This window comes from Colobus angolensis, unplaced genomic scaffold (genome assembly GCF_000951035.1).
Source record: "Colobus angolensis palliatus isolate OR3802 unplaced genomic scaffold, Cang.pa_1.0 Scaffold317, whole genome shotgun sequence".
Classification (NCBI taxonomy): Eukaryota; Metazoa; Chordata; class Mammalia; order Primates; family Cercopithecidae; genus Colobus; species Colobus angolensis.
The window spans coordinates 1,519,923-1,543,735 of NW_012116455.1; the positions used below are offsets into that span (position 1 = coordinate 1,519,923).

General features: G+C 47.7%; 1 protein-coding gene across 3 annotated transcripts; it reads right to left on the minus strand.

Moving 5' to 3' along the window:
- Nucleotides 1-940: 940 nt before the first annotated feature.
- On the minus strand, nt 941-23,685 carry ANKRD35 (ankyrin repeat domain 35). 3 transcript variants are annotated; one of them, XM_011951283.1, is made up of 15 exons: nt 23,612-23,685; nt 20,027-20,146; nt 13,527-13,657; nt 12,657-12,745; nt 12,234-12,298; nt 10,742-10,799; nt 10,495-10,565; nt 10,062-10,168; nt 9,147-9,331; nt 8,471-8,508; nt 6,299-8,302; nt 2,541-2,630; nt 2,249-2,314; nt 1,663-1,768; nt 941-1,138 (listed from the first exon to the last, which is right to left on the minus strand). In XM_011951283.1, the coding sequence occupies exons 2-14, from the start codon at nt 20,063-20,065 to the stop codon at nt 1,706-1,708; spliced, it is 3,006 nt and encodes a 1,001-aa protein (XP_011806673.1). In that variant the 5' UTR covers nt 20,066-20,146; nt 23,612-23,685; the 3' UTR covers nt 941-1,138; nt 1,663-1,705. The 3 variants fall into 3 exon arrangements, with proteins under 3 accessions (XP_011806673.1, XP_011806672.1, XP_011806675.1); XM_011951282.1 differs by lacking the exon at nt 23,612-23,685 and having other exon boundaries at nt 20,027-20,173; XM_011951285.1 differs by lacking the exons at nt 12,657-12,745; nt 13,527-13,657; nt 23,612-23,685 and having other exon boundaries at nt 12,234-12,254; nt 20,033-20,173.
- Nucleotides 23,686-23,813: the final 128 nt, after the last annotated feature.

Sequence of the window (23,813 nt, forward strand, 5' to 3'; positions counted from 1 at the left end):
GAAACTACTCTGTGTGATAATGTAGAGATGACCAGGCACAGTGGCTCATGCCTGTAATCCCCAGCACTTTGGGAAGCTGGGGCAGGTGGATCGCTTCAACCCAGGAGTTTGAGGCCAGCCTGGGCAACATGGCAAAACTTGGCCTCTATTAAACGTACAAAAAAATCAGCCAGGTGTGGTGGTGCTCGCCTGTAGTCCCAGCTGCTTGGGAGGCTGAAGTTGAAGGGTTATTGGAGCCCAGGAAGTTGAGGCTGCAGTGAGCTATGATCATACCACTGCACTCCAGCCTGGGCAACAGAGTGAGACCCTGCCTCAAAAAAAAACAAACAAAAACAAAAAAAGATAATATAATGATGGATACATTTCAATATAAATGTGTCCAAACCAATAGACTCTATAACACCAAGAGTGAACCCTAATGTAAACTGTGAACTCTGAATGATAATAAAGTGTCAACGTAGGTTCATCAATTATAACAAATACACCACTCTAGTGAGGGATGTTGATAATGGGGGAGGCAGTGCCTGTATGGGGGCAGAGGATATATGAACATCTCTGTACCTTCTGCTTAATTTTGTTGTGAACCTAAAACTGCTCTAAAAAATAAAGTCTATTTGTAAAATAAAAAACAAAATCTACTTGTATCCTGGGCATGGTGGCACACGCCTGTAATCCCAGCTACTTAGGAGGCTGAGGCACAAGAATCACTTGAGCCCAGGAGGCAGAGGTTGTAGTGAGCCGAGATCGTGCCACTGCACTCCAGCCTGGGCGACACAGCAAGACTCTGCCTCAAAAATATATCTACTTGTAAAAAAATGTTTTTAAGAATAAAGACATATTGTTAATATTTTTTCCAGGAAAAAAAAAGAATAAAGGGATGAAAGGTATTCCTTTCCCCACTCCCCTTTAGAAAAAAAAATTACACTCAGCCCCATTCCCTCCTTATGCTTTATTTTCCATACAGCTTATTTCCATCCACACCTCCTCTGGTCTCATCCATGCTTGATTCCAGGGTCCAGATTCTCAGATCTGAAGTCTGTAATGGCAGGTGAAGCTCTGCCCATATCATTTCCTAGTGGCCAACACCCCCACCCACCACAGCCTGATGAAGCCTCTGTCAAGCAGCGTTTCTTATTCCCTGAAAGAAGAAATTAAAGGATGAAATGCACACACTTCCATATCCTCAGTCTCCTCCCATTCATGTCAGTATGCTAAAAGGGACCCTCATCTATCTGGACTGGAGAAGGGGACTATCTGCATTGGGGTGGGGGGAGGTTTGGGGGATGACTGTTCTTTGAATGAATGGTATCAAAGTGAAGAGATTCTGGATTTTGTAGAGTCCTGCCCTAAGGAACAACTTTGTACCACTATCCAACCATCATTCATCTTTTACTGGCATCTCTCTAATCCAGACCCAACCCCTCTTTTCAGTCTCCATCTCATAAGTCAGCCCCCTTAGTCCACCTGCTCACTGATTCCTAACTCCAGCCAGTGATTCTCCATGTTCTGTCTTCTCAGTCACCTCAAATGCTCTATGGCCCAAAGGGCTCCCCAGTGTCAGCTACCACAGGGGCAAAAGGGACCAATTTCCTTCCATACACCTCCTTTCCCAAGCCCTTTCTCCCAAGCTCCTTCCCTCGTCACCCTTAACCCACAACTCACAACAGAGAATCTCGTATCCCTGAGGGCACACAGTGAGGCTGCCTCACTCCTCTTGCATGCTAAGGATTCGCAGCAGGATATTGTACACTTCATGTTCCATGTAGCCCTGTAGATGACAGGAAAGGAAGAAAAGGAGATGAGGAACAGAAAAGGAAGATAATGATGTCTCCTTTTCAGGATTGCTGTGAGGACTACAACCATGAATATGAAGCAAAGCACCGGGTACACAATAGGTGTTCCATTCTTTGTAGTTATTATTCTTAACAAGGGAGCAAGACACCAACCTCTTCTTCCCTATTTAAGACTAAGTGGCTCCAGGAGGAGACTGAGACAGGGTATCGGGGACAGGAAAAGTCCTTACTATAGGCCAGGGAATTGAAATGGAGGGGGAAACACGTCTCCTTCTCACATTCATGCACAATCTCTCTTGATCTACCAAATGAGATCAGAGACCTGGCACTGCATCTGGCTTTCTGAGAAATGGCAAGTATGTACAGGGACCCTGGAGAAGAGAGAGAGACCCTAAATGCAATACCCTGTACTCAGCTTTATGTCTATACGTCCCTCAAAACTCCACCATGCTCACCCGAGCAGCATTCAGTAGATGATTCCTGTAGGTGGAGATGATCTCTTCTTTGTTCTTTTGGGAATCCTGGGAATGAACATCAATGGGAAGTCACATGTCCACCTTCACCCAAGCATGAGGAGCAACACAATGAAGTGGTCAGCAGTACCAGGTGGGCTCCTTGGCCCTTCACTGGCCCATCCTGGACCACTGCCTAGCCAGGCCTCTGTAATTCCTAGAATATCTCCCACATATACATCACTTTCACTGCCGACATTCTTCTCCAGCACCATCCCTGACAGCCAAAACATACCTGCAGCTGCAGGGCAAGGCGAGCATTTTCTCCCCGAATTGCTAGAACCTCTTCTGAGAGCTGCTCCAGCTTCTTCAACAACTCCTTGATCTGAGGCCAAGAGGAAAGAGGCAACCAATGAGGCTCAAGGCATTTCTCCCACAAACACCACCCAGGGTCAAGGTCAGCTTCCTTTTACTGAGTATTTAATATGTGCCAATTTTACACAAATTGTCTCATTTAACACTCAAAACAGCTTTCCTTCTGCATGGTGTTCACTAAAAGTAAGAATAACAATGTAAAAGCTAATTAAGGTCACAAACTTCAGTGAAACCCTTAAAAGTCCAAATCTTCTTGATATTGTGAACTGTACACCTTCCAGTTCAGTTTCTTCTGGACTTTCCTCACTTAATTGACAGTTACCTTTTACAATTTGCAGACATTATGATTAAAATTGGGCCTCTGCTGTGATGATTCCTATTTCCTCTCATGTTTTAAAGTGCAGACTAACATTTAAGTGAAAATTAGCATCAAGTAGTACAGACATTTGTATGCATTTCCTTGATTCAATTTGTGACCTTACCAGTTTTGAATTGGAACTGAACCATTTCTTAGATAAAGGAAACTAAGTATATTGCTGCACTTTTTTTTTTTTTTTTTTGAGACGGAGTCTCGCTCTGTCGCCCAGGCTGGAGCGCAGTGCCAGATCTCAGCTCACTGCAAGCTCCACCTCCCAGGTTCACGCCATTCTCCTGCCTCAGCCTCCCCAGTAGCTGGGACTACAGGCGCCCGCCACCTCGCCCAGCTAGTTTTTTGTATTTTTTAGTACAGACGGGGTTTCACCGTGTTAGCCAGGATGGTCTCGATCTGCTGACCTTGTGATCCACCTGCCTCGGCCTCCCAAAGTGCTGGGATTACAGGCTTGAGCCACCGCGCCCGGCATTGCTGCACTTTTAAGTTTTCAAAACAGTGCTTAAAAATTGCATTGTTTTTATTTTTTTTTAAACTCAGTTTAAAAAGACTAAAATGTTCTTTCAAAAGAGGCATCTAAATGTGTTCCTAACTTTGTATATGGGCTTAGGTTTTGTAACCAATAAAAAAAGCTGCTATCAAATATGATAAAACATTGAAAACTTAAAAATAAATAAATAAATAAACAACTTTTCTTCTGAGAGGAACGATACTTCTCTGAAGAAGTTTGGGGGTTTTTTTTGGGGGGGTTGTTTGTTTTGTTTTGTTGTTTTTTAGACTGAGTCTTGCTCTCTTACCCAGGCTAGAGTGCAGTGATACCATCTCTGCTCGCTGCAGCCTCCGCCTCCAGGTTCAAGTGATTCTCCTGCCTCAGCCTCCCAAGTAGCTGGGATTACAGCATGCGCCACCACACTCGGATAATTTTTTGTATTTTTAGTAGAGACAGGGTTTTGCTATGTTGGCCAGGCTGGTCTCAAACTCCTGACCTCAGGTGATCCACCCACCTCAGCCTCCTAAAGTGCTGGGATTACAGGCGTGAGCCACTGTGCCCAGCCTGTTTTGTGTTTGGAGGCACAGTCTCACTCTGTCACCCAGGCTGGAGTGCAGTGATGTGATCTCAGCTCACTGCAACCTCTAAATCTGGGCTCAAGCCAACCTCAGCCTCCTGAGTAGCGCAGGCACAGGCACGTGCCACCACACTCAGCTAATTTTTGTATTTTTTTGTAGAGTTGGGGTTTTGCCATGTTGCCCGGGCTGGTGTCAAACTCCTGGGCTTAGGCAATCCATCCACCTTGGCCTCCCAGAGTGCTGGGATTATGGGCATGAGCCACCGTGCTCCGCCTGAGGGAAGTATTATTATCTACATTTTGTAGATAAAGAGACTGAATTAAGTAATTTGTCAAAATCACACAGCTAATAAGTGATGAAATCATTATTTGAACCACAATCTCTTTGACTGCTTGGCCCACGCTCTTAACTTGGTACTGGATCCTAACCTACTTCTGGCTACTGACCACTAAGGGAAATGGAGATGAGTCTTTGTGGCTTATTGAGGCAGAGGCACAAACACGGTTAATGGTAACTAGCAGTAATAGGAATAGTGGTAGTAGGAATAATGATAGCTACCTTTTATTGAGTACTTACCATGGGCCAAGAGTTCCAAATCTTTTAAATAAGTATAATTTCTTATTTAATGTATCTTCACAACCATTTTATTATCCTCATTTTATAGACAAGAAAACTGAGGACTAGAGATGTTAAATAACTTGCCCAAGATCAGACAACCTCGGTCCAGAGAACACATTCTTAACCATGACACTATATTTGCTTTTACCCAATTGTCTACTTTCATCTTCTCCTTCAGTGCAACATAAAAATACTTCCTTTAATTAACCTCAACCTGCACTTATTCCTATTCTGGATAACATTCCTTCTATTTTTATGTACTCCAAACTATAGAAAATGTATATTCTTTTACATATATAATTTTTTTTTAAGGAGGAGGAGTCTCACTCTGTTGCCCAGACTGGACTGCAGTGGTGCGATCTCGGCTCCCTGCAACCTCCATCTCCCAGGTTCCAGTGATTCTCCTGCCTCAGCCTCCTAGGTAGCTGGGATTATAGGCACATGCCACCACCCCAGCTAATTTTTGTATTTTTAGTAGAGATGGGGTTTCACCATGTTAGCCAGGCTGGTCTCGAACTCCTGACCTCAGGTGATCCTCCCACCTTGGCCTCCCAAAGTGCTGGGATTACATACATGAGCCACCATGCCCGGTCTCTTTATATTTTTTAATCATTCTAAATTTGACCATGTATCCAAGTTTTAATAAGAAGTCTGAAATCATTCATTTCAGAGGTAAGTCTGGAACTACTGAATCCATGTGTAAATTGATATTTAGAGTTAATAAAACATGTCTCGTAGAAACATGTAGACTCACATTTACAGCAAGGGTTAGGAAACTCTGGTATCTAATAGTGGTTTTCAAGCTTTTTTTCTTTCTTTCTTTTTTGAGACGGAGTCTCGCTCTGTCACCCAGGCTGGAATGCAGTGGTGCAGTCTCGGCTCACTGCTACCTCCGCCTCTCTGGTTCAAGTGATTCTCCTGCCTCAGCCTCTTGAGTAGCTGGGATTATAGGTGCGTGCCACCACGCCCAGCTAATTTTTGCATTTTTAGTAGAGACAGGGTTTTACCATGTTGGTCAGGCTGGTCTCGAACTCCTGACCTCAGGTAATCCGCCCGCCTCGGCATCCAGAGTGCTGGGATTACAGGCGTGAGCCACCACGCTCGGCCTCAAGCTTTTTTGCGGCCAATGTCCTCTTTGCCAATGGATATCGTTTTGTAGAATCCACTCTGAAGTGGAGGGGAGAAGAGCAGCTATCCCTGGGTCTACTTTTCTTAACTCATTAGTTCCTGAGTCACCTCCTCAGAACCTCAGTGAAACCACAGCAACCCATCATGCTATTAGGCCTCTTCCCAGGCTAATACCTAATTCAAGTCTAAATGCTAATAAACGTTGGTGCTGCACTGGCGGCAGCCCTGAGCACACTGCTTCTGAATCTGGGTGCCAAATTTTAGTACCTAAGCCCCCTTCTCTCTTCCACTTATACCTTACCTCACCTCCAATCTCACCAACCCCCTCCGATCCACCAGAACATAGCAGTGTGGTCCCTGCAAAGGACTGGTGCTCCCTTTGGGGTATTGATCTGACCCACTGCTGCAACAAAGGTAGCTGGATTCAGGTTAGCAAACTCCCAAATACACAGAAACTTTCCCCAGTGCTCCCCAGGGCTACCTCAGCTGCTCACCTTGGCCTCCTTGTCTCGGCAAGCCCCAATGAGATGTTCCATCTTCTCTTTCAGCAGCTCTGCTGTTTTCTCAAACTGCTCGGAGCGCCCCCGCATCTCGCTGGCCTGGCGCTCTTGTTCTGCTGCCTTAGCGGCCAGGTCCCCGCTCCGGCGGCGCTCCTCCGCCACCGCCTCCCGCAGCCGACCCATTTCCCGGCAGGCCGTGTTATACTTTTCCAGCAGAGCCTTTAGCTCCTGGCCCCAAGCCTGGGCCTGGGCCACCAGCGAACCCCGAGTTTTCTCGTGTTGCCGTAGGCTGGCTGCCTCCCGGGCCCTTAGCTCAGCCACTTCCTCTGTGGCTTGGTAGAGCAGCTGCTTCAGCTTTCCGATCTCCTGGCTCTTGCCGCTCATCGTGGCCTGAACTGCCCGCAGCTCTTCCTCCAGCTTCCCCAAGTCTTGCTCCAGAGCGGCCACTTGGGGAGATGCTGGGGCCTTTAAGGAGGTGCCTGGCTCCCGACATGGGGACAAGGACCCCCGCAACTGCCGGTTTTCTTCTTGCAGCCGAGCCAGCACCTGCTGGGCCTCCCGGTGCCGATCTACCAGGGTGGTGATGCAGGCCCGCAGCTCCTCCAGGGGCTCCGCTGCTTTGCTTTGTGCACTCCTCTTGCCCACTAGGTCTGGGGGCAGGCAGTCCCACAGCCCTCGGAGACCGCTGCTCTGGGCGGCCAGGAGCTTCCGCAGCTTCTCTGTGGCCTCCTTCTCCACGGCCAGTTCATCCGTCAGCAGCCCCACACTCTGCCGCAACTGCTGTAGCTGGACCTGCGCCTCTGGCTTGGGCACAAATTCCCGCTGCAGCCGCTGGCTCAAGGACTGCAGCTCCCTCTGCAACCTCTGCCGCTCCCGCCCCAACTCCCCTAACTCCTCCACCAAGTTACTGTTGCTCAGTCTCAGTGCTGACACTTCCTTCTCCAGCTGTCCCTTTGCCAGGCCTCCTAGGGCCTTTTCCCCTCCAGGGGCGCCTAGAGGCTCTCCGCGAGCCCCAGGAACACTTTTCTCCTTCTCTTCATCCTCTTTGATGCTCCCTGGGGCTGCCTTTAGGGCTCCCTCTCTGGACTCCTGGGAAGGAACCTCAGGTTTCACCTGTAGTCCTGCCTTTGCCCGTTCCAGCCTTGCCAGCACACACTCCAGTCGGGCCTCCATCTTCTCCCAGGCAGCTGCTGCTGCCTCAGCACGGGGAGTCCCCAGGGCTCCCTCCATGACCGGTCTTGACAAAGCCCGCCGGGCAGCATCCTTTTCTCGCCACACTGCAGCAAGCTCCTCCCTTAGTTGTAGCAGAAGCTGGTTCATGGCTGCTGAGCCCACTGGTTCAGCCACTGTGCCTGCTGGTTCAACTCCTAGAACCTGGGAACTCTCCTTCTGGCCAGCAGGCAGCTGGTCAGCATGATCAGGGCCAAAGGTCTGTGCACCACTGGTAGTCAGTTGCTGTCCTGTGGCTTTCCTGATGGTCTCAGACTCTGGGCTCTGGAGTGGCCCCTGTTCTTCTTGTTGGGACCTACCATGGACTTCATACTGGACCTCTCCTGGGGCTGAGTCCTCAGCCTCCTTCAGAGCTAATACTGGATTTACTGTTGCTGCTGCCTGCTGCTGCTTCTTTAGCTCTTGTATACGCTCAGCCAGCAGGTCCATAGGACAACCCTGCTCCATGCCATCCCCTCCAGGCCGGAGACTAGAGCCTTGCCTTCCTGAAGCTCTGGGCTCCCAGGATAGGAGGAGCCCTAGCTCCTGCACCTGCTCTCGAATCTGGTTCTCAAGTCTCAGACAGGCTGCAGCTTGAGTCTTACACTCTTCTGTCTTTTGCACCAACTCCTGCTCCAACTGAACAACTTTCCTCTGCTCCTCTTCATACTTCCACCTCCACTCCTCCGAGCACGGGTCTTCATCCTCCTCTTCCTCTTGCTCGTCTTCAGGCTCTGCTCTCCATGGGCTCTTAGGTGGAGAACCTGCCTGGAGCTCAGATGGAGAGGCCTATGTTGAAAACAGAATAGTAAAGTGTGGCCACTAGGCAACAAACTGAGCCCCAGGAGTGCCTTTTTTCTCTTAAATGTCTTGACACCCCAAGGACCACTGGGAATAGTCACAGTGGGGTAACCTGGGGTGTGTCAAAAGCAAAAGGGGAGGCACTTAGGTTCTTACCTGGGATGCAAGATCTGGGTGCTGGACTAGCCTCTGACCTATAAGAAAAGATATGAGGAAAATGAGAGAGAAGACAGGTTCCATGTACTTCTAGCCCACATTCTTATCTTCAGACTTTTTCTGAAAGAAGTGGCCTCTCTGTGATCAATCTCACCACACATCTTCCTGGTGCCAGAAGCCAATCTTGTTTAGTGGATCCCTAACTATCCAGCAACTTTGGTGTCCTCTCCCAGAAATGAGTCACCTCATTCATTTTGTTCACTCATTTATTTATTGGTCACTGTGTCCAGCACTTTAATAAGCACTAGAACTTCAATGGTGAGCAAAACAGAAATGGCCTGTCACCTAAGCGGATTACAATCTGGTAGAGGAAAGAGAGAGTGACCAACAAATCACACAAATAGACGTACAATTACAACTCATAAACGCTAGAAACAACACTAGCCAGAGTTGTCCTCAGTGACAGACCAGGCTGCATTAAAGAATTTTGTGATTATACTTTTGGGATGGGAATTTGGGGTCCTCTCACAGTAGCAGCAATAAAGATGTAAACTCTCAACTCAGGTGACAATTATTTGTCAGATAGATTACTTCCATGGAAACAAATGGGACTCTAAGAAACTTCTCTGATTCTAGGGCTATCAAGGAGAACCTGGAAGTTACAAAAGGGCTTTACCGCCCCGCCGCCGCCGGTTCAGGGCCTGCTGTAGCAGCCTCCACAGTGACTTGTCTTGTGTGTGCAGAGCATAGTGCAGAGCATCATGCCCTGTGCTGTCCACAGCCCCCGCGTCTGCTCCGTGGCTCAGGAGCAGTTCAGCCACCTCGGCACTGCCTTTCTCACAGGCCAGGATCAAAGCCGATCTGTGGGTTGAGACAAATCTGAGCATAGACTTTCCGCCATGGAATCCAGAAGTCCTGGTTCCAGACATTCCACTCATAGGGTAAGCTCTCACTCAGTGGGGTCAGGAGAACAACAGACCAACATCAGACCAGACTAGATTTTTTTTTTTTTTTTTTTTTTTTTGAGATGGAGTTTTGCTCTTGTTGCCCAGGCTGGAGTGTAATGGCGCAATCTCGGCTCACCACAACCTCTGCCTCCCAGGTTCAAGCGATTATCCTGCCTCAGCCTCCCGAGTAGCTGGGATTACAGGCATGTGCCACCACACCTGGCTAATTTTGTATTTTTGGTAGAGACTAGGTTTCTCCATGTTGGTCAGGCTGGTCTTGAACTCCCAACCTCAGGTGATCTGCCCGCCTCGGCCTCCCAAAGTGTTGGGATTACAGGGATTCTACATACAATTTCTATTGGAAAAAAGGATCCTCTTGCTTAAAAGATAATTTGAAAACCAGTAAATTCAGCCAATGGGTCCAGAGCATCGATTCTACTTCTGGGGTCATCTATCTATGAAGGCGGTAGTGATAGCAGGCAGAGTTCTTCAGAACCTCCACTGGGAAGGAATGAGGTTCCCAAGAACACAAAGACCAACCTGACTTCTTCCCCAACACACATACACACACACACGTTGCCCACTGGCTTCTTTCTAAATTGGTCAGGCATGGGAATTGGGGTGGGTAAACAAGGAGGGCTCACTTGTCATTCTTGTCTGTAACATTAACTCGGGCGCCTCTCTGCAGCAGCTGTGAGCAGATAGCTGTGTGCCCACCCAGCGATGCGATCATCAGGGGTGTACGTCCATCCTGCACAGATCGTAGGAAGGGGTTCATGAGGAGCCAGGGACTGCCAGAGGCTTGACACAATCCTAACGGCTCCCCTCCCCTCACACCACTCCACAAAAAAATAAAAGCCCAGATCTTGGGTCTAAACACTCCCTTTTGGAGGGTCAGAAGCTCTCCAGAAGATAAGGCTTAACCTCTCTGTGAGGAAGAAGAGGAGAAGCAGGAGGAGAAGGAAGAGAAGGGTGGTGCTAACACAACCCTAGGTCATGGAAGTTGGCCAATCAAGCTCAGAGAGAGCAGCAGCTTGCCTGTGTAGGACACTGCCCACTTGCCCATCTGACACTCACATTATCCAACACGTCCAGGAAGGCTTCGTGGTCACACAGCAGGAGTACACTTGAGGCACAGCCAGAGGAGGCTGGGGAGGAGATGATTGGGTTAAGGGGAAGCATGAACAAAGCCTGCTCAGACTATAACCCAATATCCCTTCCAACCATTTCATTGGTTGGCCCTGCCTGCCCTTCCCTCCTCACACCTCCCCTTTCCCACCCTATAGTCCCTGCAGCCCTGTTCCCATGAGTCCCCTGCACACACCTGCCCAGTGCAATGGACTACGGTTTTCTGCATCCACAGCATCTTCATTAGCACCATGCTGCAAATGGCCACAAAGGGAAGCAGCATGGAGCTTGGTGTTAACATCCTCATCCCATACCCCCATTGGGTTACCAATTTCCATGGTAGTATGAGGAGGGGCAGGAGGTCCACTTTGGAGAAGGCTGTCTACTAGGCAAGCCCAATTCATTCACTGCTGATGATAGGCAGCGTTGATTATCAGCCCTGGTTTCTAAACCAAGGGGCTAAGAAAAATCAGATGGTAGATAAGTAAACGTGTTAAAAATCAGATGGTAGATAAGTAAAAGTGTTAGGGAAAATGACACCCAATGTCCCCGTGGCTGGTACTTTAGAAACATAATGTGAAACTTGGAAAGGATTAGGAAGAACAAAAGCAGAACATCCATTTGCCTGATGGCTGGTTAAGATAACTGCTTTTTGTTGTTGTTGTTGAGATGAGTATCCGCTCTGTTGCCCGGGATGGAGTGCAGTGGTGCAATCTTGGATCACTGCAAGCTCCGCCTCCCAGGTTCAAGCAATTCTCCTGCCTCAGTCTCCCAAGTAGCTGGGACTACAGGCACGTGCCACCACACCTGGCTAATCTTTTGTATTTTTAGTAGCGATGGGGTTTCACTGTGTTAGCCAGGATGATCTCGATCTCTTGATCTTGTGATCTGTCCGCCTCAGTCTCCCAAAGTCTGGGATTACAGGCATGAACCACCACGCCCGGCTGGTAACTGCCTTTTGTACTTTTGGAAACTCATTTATAAATTATCCACATGTCATTGTACATGTATATTTCTCTTTATACTACTAGACTATAAACTCTTCAGAAACAGACAGTAGGGCTTTGGTTTAATTTGAATATCTCTGTCCTCCTTCCTCTTGCCCCTCATCATAGCAGGAAGTCTCTGCAGTGGCTCTGCTAATGACAAAATCGATAGTTCCTGGCAACTCTGCTTTATAACCTGCCCTCAAAGGCAGTATCAAACATGGTACCTGTACATAGTAGGTGTTAAATAAATGTTTGCAAACAAATGATTATCAGCCCTCCTATTGGGTATGAGGCGAGTACATTTGGCCAACGATTCCTTTTTTTTTTTTTGAGACAGAGTCTCGCTCTGTCGCCCGGGCTGGAGTGCGGTGGCCGGATCTCAGCTCACTGCAACCTCCGCCTCCCGGGTTCACGCCATTCTCCTGCCTCAGCCTCCCGAGTAGCTGGGACTACAGGCGCCTGCCACCTCACCTGGCTAGTTTTTTGTATTTTTTAGTAGAGACGGGGTTTCACCGTGTTAGCCAGGATGGTCTTGATCTCCTGACTTCATGATCCGCCCGTCTCGGCCTGCCAAAGTGCTGGGATTACAGGCTTGAGCCACTGCACCCGGCCCGATTCCTTTTAGGTATGAAATGAAGCTAGAAAACTCTGGGACCACTTCTTCCCTTCACAAGAGTAGTATCAAGGGGCTGCTCTTACCTGAAGCAGGACCTTAACACACTGTGGCTGGCAGGAGATGGTGGCCAAGTGCAGGGCAGTGCTTCCTGGAAACAGAAAGAAGGGGAGAAGGAGGGTAGGTGGCCCCATGCATGCTGATGACTCACAGGGAGGGAAGGCAAGAGACGCACAGATAATCAAGAGATTAGGGAGAGAAGCTTTCAGCCACACAGGGCCAGAAATTCCTGTTCCCCAAGTGCCTGGTACCTGTGATGAAGGTGGGAGTGGGGGTGAGGTGTGCCCAGCTTACAGGGAGGGGAACTCCTGGAGGGATGATGACCAGAACTTACTGAGGAGAGAAGCAAGGGACCATAGTAGGAACGTCAAGCAGGGCCCAGTACCGCCGCCGACTGCTGCTGTACCAGGGGCAAGCAAGCAGTGTGGCCCGGGCTCCGGCTCACTCACCGTCCTCATTCTTGCTGTTGATGTCGGCCCCATTTGCAAGCAGTAGAGTCAGACATTCTGTCAGTCCTTTGGAGGCTGCCAGATGAAACCTGCCAGAATCAAGGCCGAGAGGCAGAAGAATAAAGGGACCAAGGATGAGGAATGGGAGAATCTTGATATGCCCTTCTTGCTATGCTCCCTACCCCAAAGCCAATCCTAAAAGCAGAAAAAGAAGCTCCCCTAGCTTGAATTTCTGAGAAAGAGAAGTCTATACGCCCTCCAATCATAAAGGGTGCTAAAAGCAAGAAAGAAATAAGAGCTACAGGTCTCAAGGAATCTCAGCCTATTGCAGGGATGTCTAGGGAACACATAATTACCTGCCTTTCTGAGCACAGAACCCTTAGCAGAAGTGGAAGGGTCACAGAAAGAGTCAGTCAGAGCAGAGCAGAAAGCTGGACATTCGAAGGCTTTGGGTAGAGACCAGGGATAACATTTCCCTTGACTTAATCACTACTCCCTCTAGCCATGTGCCTCCTATGCTACCACTTCATTTCTAATTTCCCAAGCATACACACCCTCCTACTTGTGCAACGAAGAAATACTCTACTTAGTGTATATATTCATTTTCTGTTTGTTTAATGGGCTTTATGTACTTTACAAGTCAGTGGTGTCAATCTGGGTTGAGAGATGGATGGAGCTCAGGAACAATATTTTCTTTCCTCACTTTGTGTAGAACTTATATGTAGCAAAAAACTATTGATATACTTGCTGATTAAGACAATTGAAAAGAGCTCTGAAGCTGTAGGCACTCCCTGGTCCTATGTTATATTGGATTTGAGGGCCTCAAAAGGGAGCCACATGTAAGGGGCAGGGGCAGGAGGACTTACTTACGGGGACTGGCCGTTTGAGTCTAGCTTGGTGGGTCGGGCAGATTTCCTGGAGGCCAGGGCAGCCACGCGTCCCACATCTCCCCGCTGCACTGCCTCCAGCAGCTTCTGATCACGGCGGTTCCATCTCTCCACCTGGTCCAGAGCCACAAGTTGTGTGAATATAGGGGATGGGGGTAGTGTGGAGAAAGAAAAGAGGCAAATGGTTAGGATGCCAAATGAGAGAAAAGGAACATCCCTGAGGTCCTTTTTCTTTTCCACAAGTCACGCATCCTAGATCATTTAGTCCTTCTTAGGTGGGCCTAGCTAAATCTTAACCAGCTAATATGCCACCAAGAACTATTGCTCATTATTTCAGCCCTGAGCCAGAAGGACCCTGGACCACTGAATTAAAAATCATTTGAGTGAATGCATAGTATTTTAAGCTGAATGCATAGTATTTCAAATGTCCTTTTATCATCATTATGATTAGAGTTGTTGTTGAGTGCCCAACCTAAAAGCAATCCTTTCCCTTTTGCTCTCTAGGTCTTGCTGGAGCAAATGGAACCAACCTGACCACTCTTGGGGGCTCACATTGCCTCTCACCACAGCCTCCATCCCTGAACCCCTGCTGCTCTGCTTTTTGTCTTCAGTTGTTTGAGAAGTACATCAAGGCACCGAGTTTCAGGTTACAGCTAGGAGTCCCAATACCTAACCATTCCATCTCTTTTCATTGGCTTTGGGCCCCAAAATTAAAAGAGGAAACTAGAGTTTCTGTTTTCCCATATCATATCTAGGCCCTTTGGTGAGTTTCTTTCCCCTTTCCGTGGCAACAACAACCAAAAGGCAAAGAGGTTTCTAGCTATGCTTGAGGAAGCAGCAAGAAGGCAGCTCCCCTTCTCCTCCCTCCCAGTTTCCCTGGCAGGGAGCAGCTGTCTAGACAAGAGCCACACCTGGGCATGCATTGTTCTATCATTCCAGCTTGGGTTTTGCGGGTGGTGGGGTAATTACAATAATTGAAGTGCTACAGGGCGTGAAAGAGACAGCTAGGTAAAAACACCCAGGGCCGAAAGTACAGAAAAGCCTGGTTTTGTCCAGAGAAGGGAATGAAAAGGAAGAGATAGATGCAAAGATCTGTGGTCTGATGTAAAGTGTTTCAGACGAGTATTTCATTGGCTGGCCTGAGTTTGGGACCTAGTTCAGCTACATTCTCGGCTATGTGACCTAGAGTAAGCCATTAAACACCTTTAACCTGTTTCCTCTTCTATAAAATATGACTAATAACAACTACCTCATCATGCTGTGACTATTAAACAATCTAATATACACAAAATCTCTTTATAAACTGTAAAGAGCCATACAAATGTGTGGCACCCTTGTAGCAAAACAGGAAGTAGTGGGGGGTTGGTGGTGGCACATAGCATTTTATAAGGTATAATCTTAACAAGAAGCTATAGAAGGGGGTAAAGAAAAATAGGGTCTGTGGAAGCCCAATAACTCATTTTCAAGCACTGTTTACGTAGCCAGGGCAAACTGTGAATCAACCACAGGAAAGCTTTAAATGTCCAAACCATAAAATTATCTAAGGTAGATGGATTCTGAGGTAACGCTCCTGTACGGAAGTTGTAACTTCTCACAGTCCTTTCACGTGCTATTTCAATTAGTCTCTCAACATCCCTGGAAAGTAGTTAGGGCTATTATTCCATCTCTTTGACAGAAGAAACAGAAGTATACTGAGATTAGATAATCATTCAAGATCACGAAAAAGAGTGGCAAAACTGGAATTAGAATCCAGGCCACGGCCGGGCAGGCCACGGCCGGGAGTGGTGGCTCACACCTGTAATCCCAACACTTTGGGAGGCCGAGATGGGTGGAATCACCTGAGGTCAGGAGTTCAAGACCAGCTTGGCCAACATGGTGAAACCCCATCTCTACTAAAAGTCCAAAAAATTAGCTGGGAGTGGTGGCCGGCACCTGTAATCCCAGCTACTCAGGAGGCTAAGGCAGGAGAATCACTTGAACCTGGGAAGTGGAGGTTGCAGTGACCCGAGATCGCGCCATTGTACTCCAGCCTGGGTGACAAGAGCAAGACTCTGTCTCAAACAGACAAACAAACAAAGAACCCAGGCCACCTGCTGCCAAATCCTAGCTCTCACCACCAGACCACACTACTACAAACTATAGAAAAAGGTTTACTTGGCCGGGCGCGGTGGCTCAAGCCTGTAATCCCAGCACTTTGGGAGGCCGAGACAGGCGGATCACGAGGTCAGGAGTTCGAGACCATCCTGGCTAACACGGTGAAACCCCGTCTCTACTAAAAAAAAAAAAATACAAAAAGCTAGCCGGGCGAGGTGGCTGGTGCCTGTAGTCCCAGCTACTCGGGAGGCTGAGGCAGGAGAAGGGCGTAAACCCGGGAGGCGGAGCTTGCAGTGAGCTGAGATCCAGCCACTGCACTCCAGCCTGGGTGACAGAGCGAGACTCCGTCTCAAAAAAAAAAAAAAAAAAAAGAAAAAGGTTTACTTATTTCCAGATAAACAGTCTCAAGTTGCCTCCAGGGCAAAGCCACCCACCCTTAGACTCTACTGCTTGCACGGAGTCTCCAAACAGGTTAACTCTCAAAGGACAAAATAAGCAAAATGACTCCTCCACATACTAACAGACTCTGACACGTAAGAACGCATTTCCTAATGCCCTTTGGAGACCAGGTCACCTCCGGGAAAGCAGAAAGCTAGAACTATACCACACGACAGGGTGCTGCCATCAGCTGACCTGAACCTGCAGTTCTCTGTTTAAAGTCTTGACTTTAACACTGCCTGCCTCTGTGAATTTAGGCATGTGACAACATCTCTGAACCTCAATTTCCTAATACTATAACAACCTATAAGGCCTCTAGCTCTGTGTCTGTCACATAGTAGATGCACAATCAATGTTATTTCCAATCCCCATCCTTCCTAGGCACGTTTTAGATGTTCCTGGGCTCAGAATTCTCCAGCCAGGGGAGTGGAAGGGATCTTGCTGATATTAGCCAGTGAATAACAGCCAAGCGGTATAGATGGTAAAGATGTTTCTTAGCAATATAGATACTTTTCTTTCCACTTCTTTTGATTTCTTTTTTCTTTTTTTGACAGAGTCTTGCTTTGTTGCCCAGGCTGAAGTGCAGTGGCATGATCATAGTTCACTGCAGCCTGAACTTCTGGGCTCAGGTGATCCTTCCACCTCAGTCTTCTGAGTAGCTGGGACTACAGGCATGCTCCACCACACCCAGATAATTTTTTTTTTTTTTTAGAGATGGGGTCTCACTGCATTGCCCAGGCTGCAGTGCCTCACTGCAGATGGGGTCTTTTAGAGATGGGGTCTCACTGCATTGCCCAAACTCCTGGGCTCAAGTGATCCTCCACACCTCAGCCTCCCAAAGTGCTGGGATTATAGGCATGAGCCACCACACCTGGCCTGGATACTTTTCTTTCCAGCTAGATAGTTCTAAATCCACCCAATTTACTTCCTATAATCTCATTATACTAAGTAGAGTTTAGAATGGGTGGAAATTTTTCATGGCCAAGCCTCTGCGGAGCTGGAGGAAAGGACAGAGAGATGCTTTCAAATGTTAAGACAGACATTAATGTCTTAAATGTACAGACATTTCAAATGTCTGTAGCTTACCCCAGCATGTTGGAAAGGAGGCACTAGATTACCATCACAGCCTCAAGGGAGCAATCACCAAATTAATCAGCAGACTCAATAAGTATAAGCTTTGTATTTCTATAGTGAGATTAGAGGATTTTTGTAGGAGTAAATGTACCTTCTCCTTAGCTCTCTGACAGTGTACCTATAAGCATCCTATAACATGGAAGCACACCAGCAAGTAGAGAGAGAAGGAATGACTTCTGCTGTAGGTCAGGTGAGTGGAAACAGAAAGCCTATCCTGGAGGAACCAAGACCTAATTCTCAATGTTTTAATTGCAGTAGACAGTGCCAATTTTTTGTTTGTTTGTTTGTTTTTTGAGATGGAATCTTGCTCTTGTTACCTAGGCTGGAGTGCAATGGTACCATCTTGGCTCACTGCAACTTCCACCTCCCGGGTTCAAGCAATTTTCCTGCCTCAGCCTACCAAGTAGCTGGGATTACAGGTGCCTGCCACCACACCCAACTAATTTTTGTATTTTTAGTAGAGACAGGGTTTTGCCATTTTGGCCAGGCTGGTCCCAAACTCCTGACCTCAGGTGATTACACCCGCCTCAGCCTCCCAAAGTGCTGGGATTACAGGCTTGAGCCACTGCGCCCAGATGATCCAGTGCCAATTATTTAAAGCTCTCTTCTAGTCTACTTCTGGTCTACCTAGGCAGAGTAAGCTCGTATGTAAGATACCCTCAAGGATATCCTCTACTTGACTAAAATAAAATGGGATTATAGGAGTTGGGTTTTTGTTTGTGGATTTTCCTATATACTGGATAACTTAGATTAGCTTTAAAATGATCACTGCTTTTTCAGTCCTTACTCAGACTGAGGGTGCAGGGCTCTGGCCCTGGACCTAAGTGTGTGAGTGCAGATGGGTAGAGGCAGTCTTCCAGTGTGACTGGGAAGCCAGGCTTTTGGAGTGGCCAGAAAGACTGCCACACTACTTCTCTGAAAAATGGTTCCAGAGTAGTTTGCCATCCAAAACAGTGGAGGAATTTATCATGAGAAGTATGGGGAAATTTCATGAGGAACAAATTTACAGCTGAAACTGGCCTATTTGCAAGCTTTCTATGACTCCAGTCTATCTGAAGAAACAGTTTTCTTTCCAGCTAGATAATTCTAAACCCATCCAACTTACTTCCCATAATCTCATTATAGTAAGATCTTGTTATACTAAAAGTTTAGAATGGGTGATCATTCTTTATGGTCAAACCTCTGTACAACTGGAGTCAAGGAGGACAGAGGGATGGTTCCAAATTCCAAAAGCCAGTCCACTCACTCCAGCACCTTGGAAAGGAGGTACTGCCCAAGGTTTGGAGGATCAGAAAGAATGAAATAGTTTCCCCATTCCTAAGGAGCAGGCAGACTGCACAAACCTGTAAGGGAAAGGCAACATTGAATACTTTCAGTAACTAAGGAAGAGGCCATATGAATTTCTAAAAAGTCATTATGAGTTAAGACTGAGTCTGGGCAGCCTCAGTTTCTGGGGTGTAGAATAGTAAATACCTTTTGATTGGTTGATCAATGTGTGGAAACTAAGTAGAGATGCAAATGTAAGTGGGACAAGGACAGGCCTCAACAGAATTCATACTCTTGCCTCATAGCTTGCTTCCAGGATTCTGTAACCTGCCCAAGCAGAATGAGCTAATTGAACGTTTCTCATATTTGCTTATGAACGATACCACTAAGTCAAGTTAGCAAAGCAATATTGCTACAAGTAGCTGGCTAATTTGCTTCTAAATTAGCCATAACCCCAACCTCTACAGAAAACTCCATTTCTAGATAAGGGGGCTCTCTGTAAGAGATCTTTAGAGAAGAAGAAGCAATACCCTCCCCAAGCCACCACCTTCTATAATCTTATGGTTCTTTCTGGGAGAACATGGGGAATAGAGTGACTTCTACTGGGAACTCTGAGTCTGCTCTATCCTCTTCTCTCATCATCACTTTCCTCCAACTCAACCAAAGGAAACAGAGAGTACCATTCCTAAACAACTGGGCAAGGGTTCAGGAAACGAATAATCTGGGGAAAAGCAGGCAGAAAGGCCTTGAGCCTTGACTGGCTCAAGAACCAGTCTGATGATCAGATACTGCAGTGAACTGGCTTGGGTGGATTCTGCAGGCAACTCATCCAGTCCCTTGGGGAGCAGTCAGGCAACTGTGCATCCTCTGGCAGTGCCTGTGAGGCTGACCAGACTGCAATATTAACTCACAGCAAGCAGGCAGGAGAAAAAGTGGGACTGGCGACCATTGGGCAGAGTAGGGCAGAGGTTGGAGGGGAGAACAGAAGGTTGCTCTTGTGGGAGCATCAATTGGAAAAAGGTTTGGAGTGATGTCTGAGGAACAGCAGTGCTGGTGAGAGATGGGAGTGAAAGTGGCATGGGGCAGGAGGGAAGCGATGACAGAGGACATGGTGAAAAAGAGTTAGCAGAAGGCACAGGGCTGGGAGTGCTTGTTGAACTAACAGGAAACAGCAAGGACAGAGCTACGTGGGAAGGCAAGATTGTGGGGATAGGACAGGGATGAAGTATGGGGCTCTGGGACATGACTTGGTGGTGTAGAATGGAGCTTGGGGCCAGGCAGGGCCGGGGAAGATGCTTGGGGAAGGTTTGGTACTGGGAGACAGAACAGAAGTAGGGGCAGGGCCATGGGAAGGGGACAGAGCTGCAGAAAACGTACCAGAAATCGGGGGTGTAGATGCTAGGAGGATAAGAAAGGGGCCAGGGGAAAGGACCTTGGGGAGGGCAGAGGTGAGGAAGGCAAGTCAGAAGCTGCATTGAGACGGGACTAAGGACTTCTGTCACCACAGAGCTGGGACCCCAGCCCCATCCTCCCACACATTTTGGCACCTACCGCCACCTGTGAGCTGGAGCAGGAGAAGATACGCTTCATGGCCGGGGTCGAGGCCACGGGGGACGGGGACGCTTAGGGAGCCGGGCCACAGGTTCCCGAACCCACCGGACTTGGCAGCGGCTGTGCAAGAGACAGCTGTCAAAAAGCAGAGCGGGCCCCGCCCCAAGATGCGCCTCAGAACCCGCCCTGCTCAATCAGAGGCAAGAACCCAAGGGCTTGGCTCAAAACTCCGCCCCTGGCCCTGCCCTACCCCGCCTCTGCAGAGGCGAAAAGCCCGCAGTCTTAGGCTGCGACGGGGGCTTGGCCTCAAACCTCGCCCTTCAAATCTGAACCCGCCCTGGGATCCGACCTGCTCAATCAGAAAGGAACCGGGTGAGCTCCGGCTGAGACTTCTCCCGGGCCCGGCCCCGGGCCACCCTCAGTTCCAGGCGGGGCCTCCGCCCCAAGCCCCGCCTCAGCCCCGCCCCTTGGAGAACTGTAGCTAGAGGCAGGAGGGTCCCAGCTTCTACCGTGGGCTTCGGTCTCACGGACTGTCGTATTTGCATTTAATCACTGGCGAAGTTACCTCTGCCCCCTCCAACTCCCCCCGCCCCACCCCGCCCCATTCCTCTGCCAAAAACCCAAGCAAAAAAAGAGCATTTGAAGAGAGCAGCTCGGAAATAGGAGATTGTAGTGCTAAGCAGATCACGGATAATGCGCGGCCCACGGTAACCTGGGGGACAAAACCTAAGGAAAGGGGATCATGTCCAATTTTATTTTTTCTTTCTTTTTTTCTGAGACAGAGTCTCACTGTCGCTCTGTCGGCCAGGCTGGAGTGCATGGTGCCAGCATAGCTCACCATAACCTCCAACTCGTGGGCTTAAGGGATCCTCTCACTCCAGCCTCCCGAGTAGCTGAGACTACAGACATGCGCCACCACGCCTGGCTATTTTTTTTTTTTTCTTTTTTTTTTTAAGAGATGGAGTGTCGCTGTGTTATCCAGTCTACTCTTCAACTCCAGGCCTCAAGCGATTCTCCTCACTGTAGCCTCCCAAAGCGCTGGGATTATAGGCATGAGCCGCCACTGTCCCTGGCCCAGGCTCAATTTTTAAACGCACTACTGAATTAGAAAAGAGCAGAGAGCCAGGAGAGCACTTTTATTTCAAGCCGCCCTCCCGCCTCGCCCCCGCCTCCGCATAGAAACAAAAAATAACCAAACAAAAAACTGTCTTCATTATTTCCACTGCCCTTGAAGTTCAGGCTTTTGGTAATTCTTGAAATCAGTCTCCGCCCATTGGTCTTCCTGTCTCTCTTTTCTCCTCTCCGCGCCAGACAGAGCTCACTAAAATGCATATGAAAACTTACAGGGTAAAGCCCAAAGTTCTTAAGTGGTTTACAAGGCTCTTCAGGAGTCATATGCTGCTGCCCTCTTTTCCAGTTCCATCTCTCATTACTTTCACACAAAAGAGCCACTCAAACTGTTTCTTTTTTATTTTATTTTATTTTTTTATTTTTTGAGACAGAGCCTCACCCTCCCACCTAGACTGAAGTGCAGTGGCTCACTCACTGCAGCCTCTGCCTTCCCGGTCCAAGCAATTCTCCTGCCTCAGCCTCACAAGTAGCTGGGATTACAGGCACGTGCCATCACACCCGGCTAAGTTTTGTGTTTTTAGTAAAGACAGGGTTTTGCCGTGTTGGCCAGACAGGTCTCAAACTCCTGACCTTAAGTGATCCACCTGCCTTGGCCTCCCAAAGTACTGGGATTACAGGCGTGAGCCACTATGCCTGGCCTTGTTTTATTTGTTTTGAGGCAGGGTCTCGCTGTCATCCAGGCTGGAGTATGATAGCATGATCACGGTTCACTGCAGCAGCCTTGACTTCTTAGGCTCAAGAGATCCTCCCATTTCAGCCTCCTTAGTAGCTGGGACTACAGGTGCACATCACCATGCCCAGCTAATTTTCGTATATTTGGTAGAGATGGGGTTTCACCATGTTGCCCAGATGGGTTTTGAACTCCCGGGCTCAAGCAATTTTCCTCACCTCAACTCCCAGAGCGCCAGGCCTCAAACTGTTCTAATTTATAATTCCCTTTGAAGCTGGTGATTAATCCTCCCAAGAATGCCTCCTGTCACATTTGATCCCTGTGGTGGAAAAGTTAAATATTAAATTTGAACTCAATTGAACGTGGACAGAAACAATGGTCACCAAGTCCCAGAACAGGTTGTGTGAGCCCTTTTGAGGTGTTCATCCAGCACTGTTTTGGAGAAATCTCTATTTCAATCTATTCCTATATGTTAGTTATTGAAAAACAATAGACAATTGCAAAAATAAGTTGAACGTTTTGTGTTTCTTGAGCCCAGTTGCCAAGGGCCTTGTGACTGGGCCTCATGCCAAACAACTCGTTACAAAAAGAGGTAGGGTCCTAGACTGTGCCAAAACTTCATGAGACCTCTCCTCGTCTGTGCATGGACCAGTGGCTGACTCTGGAGCCCAGGCTGTTGCTTCTCAGTCTAGTGGTGAATCCTCCATAGTCTGGTGAGTGTAAATATCTTTTCCCTTCTCCCCTTCCCATTGCAATTTGCTTATTATATCAATCTGTTTATTATATCATTTGCTTATTATATAATTTGCTTATTATATCAATTTGCTTATGCCATTTGCTTATTATATCTGCATTGCCATTTATGTGGATAAAGCTTGTTTACCCTTAAAGGTATTGTGTGTGTGTCTTTTCTTCTCCCCTTGTGTGTTTCCTGCACAGAATAACCCCCAGGCCAAATTTCTTTTTTCTATAAAGTTTTCCCTTACAACCCTGCCACCCCCACTGCCCAAGAAAGTGTGCCTCTTATATGACATACTCCTAGTACTTGTTGATATATAGCAATCACCTCTTTGCATTTGCCTTTTTTTTTTTTTTTCTCTTTTGTTTTTGAGATGGTGTCTTACTCTGTCACCCAGGCTAGAGTGTGGTGGTGTGATCTCGGCTCACTGTAACCTCCACTTCCTGGGCTCACGCCATCCTCCCACCTCAGCCTCCCAAGTAGATGGGACTACAGGTGCGCACCACCGTGCCCAGCTAATTGTTTTTGTATTTTTGGTAAGGATGGGGTTTCACCATGTTGTCCAAGATGGTCTCGAACTCCTGAACTCAAGCGATCCAACTGCCACGACCTCCCAAAGTGCTGGGATCACAGGCGTGAGCCACTGCGTCCAGCCTGTATTTGCCACTATTTGTTTACATGTTTGTTTCTGCTACTAGATTGGACTCTTTGATGGTAGTTGTGTTTTATATTATTGCCATTGCCAAGCACATATTATGAGCTTGATATCTGATGAATAAATGAATGAAAAAATTAATGAAGAAGCAAAGGACTAATACTATTGCAAATAAAGGTATAACAAGATTGAGGTTAGAGAAAGTCCCAGTCTGGTGCTGAGGATGGATAGGAGGGGTATCTCTAGGTGGAAAAATACATTAAAAGTACTCTCTTAATCATATGGATAAAGAATTACACGAAGTCAGGCACAGTGGCTCACACCTATATACATATATATATATATATATGTGTGTAAGAATTAGATGAACCAGTCCTCAAGGAAACCCACCTCCATTTGGGGACTGACTGAGGGTAAAGAGGAGAGGTGAGTCTGTCAACATAATATGGTTGCAGTCTCAGCCCTAGAAACTCTGTGCTCCATAAAGGCTGATAAAGTTACAGCCTGTATGCAGTGCACTGAGAGTCACAATGGAAACTCTTTCCTGTCACAAAACAACTTAGCAGGTTGACAGAGAATGGTGTTCATACCA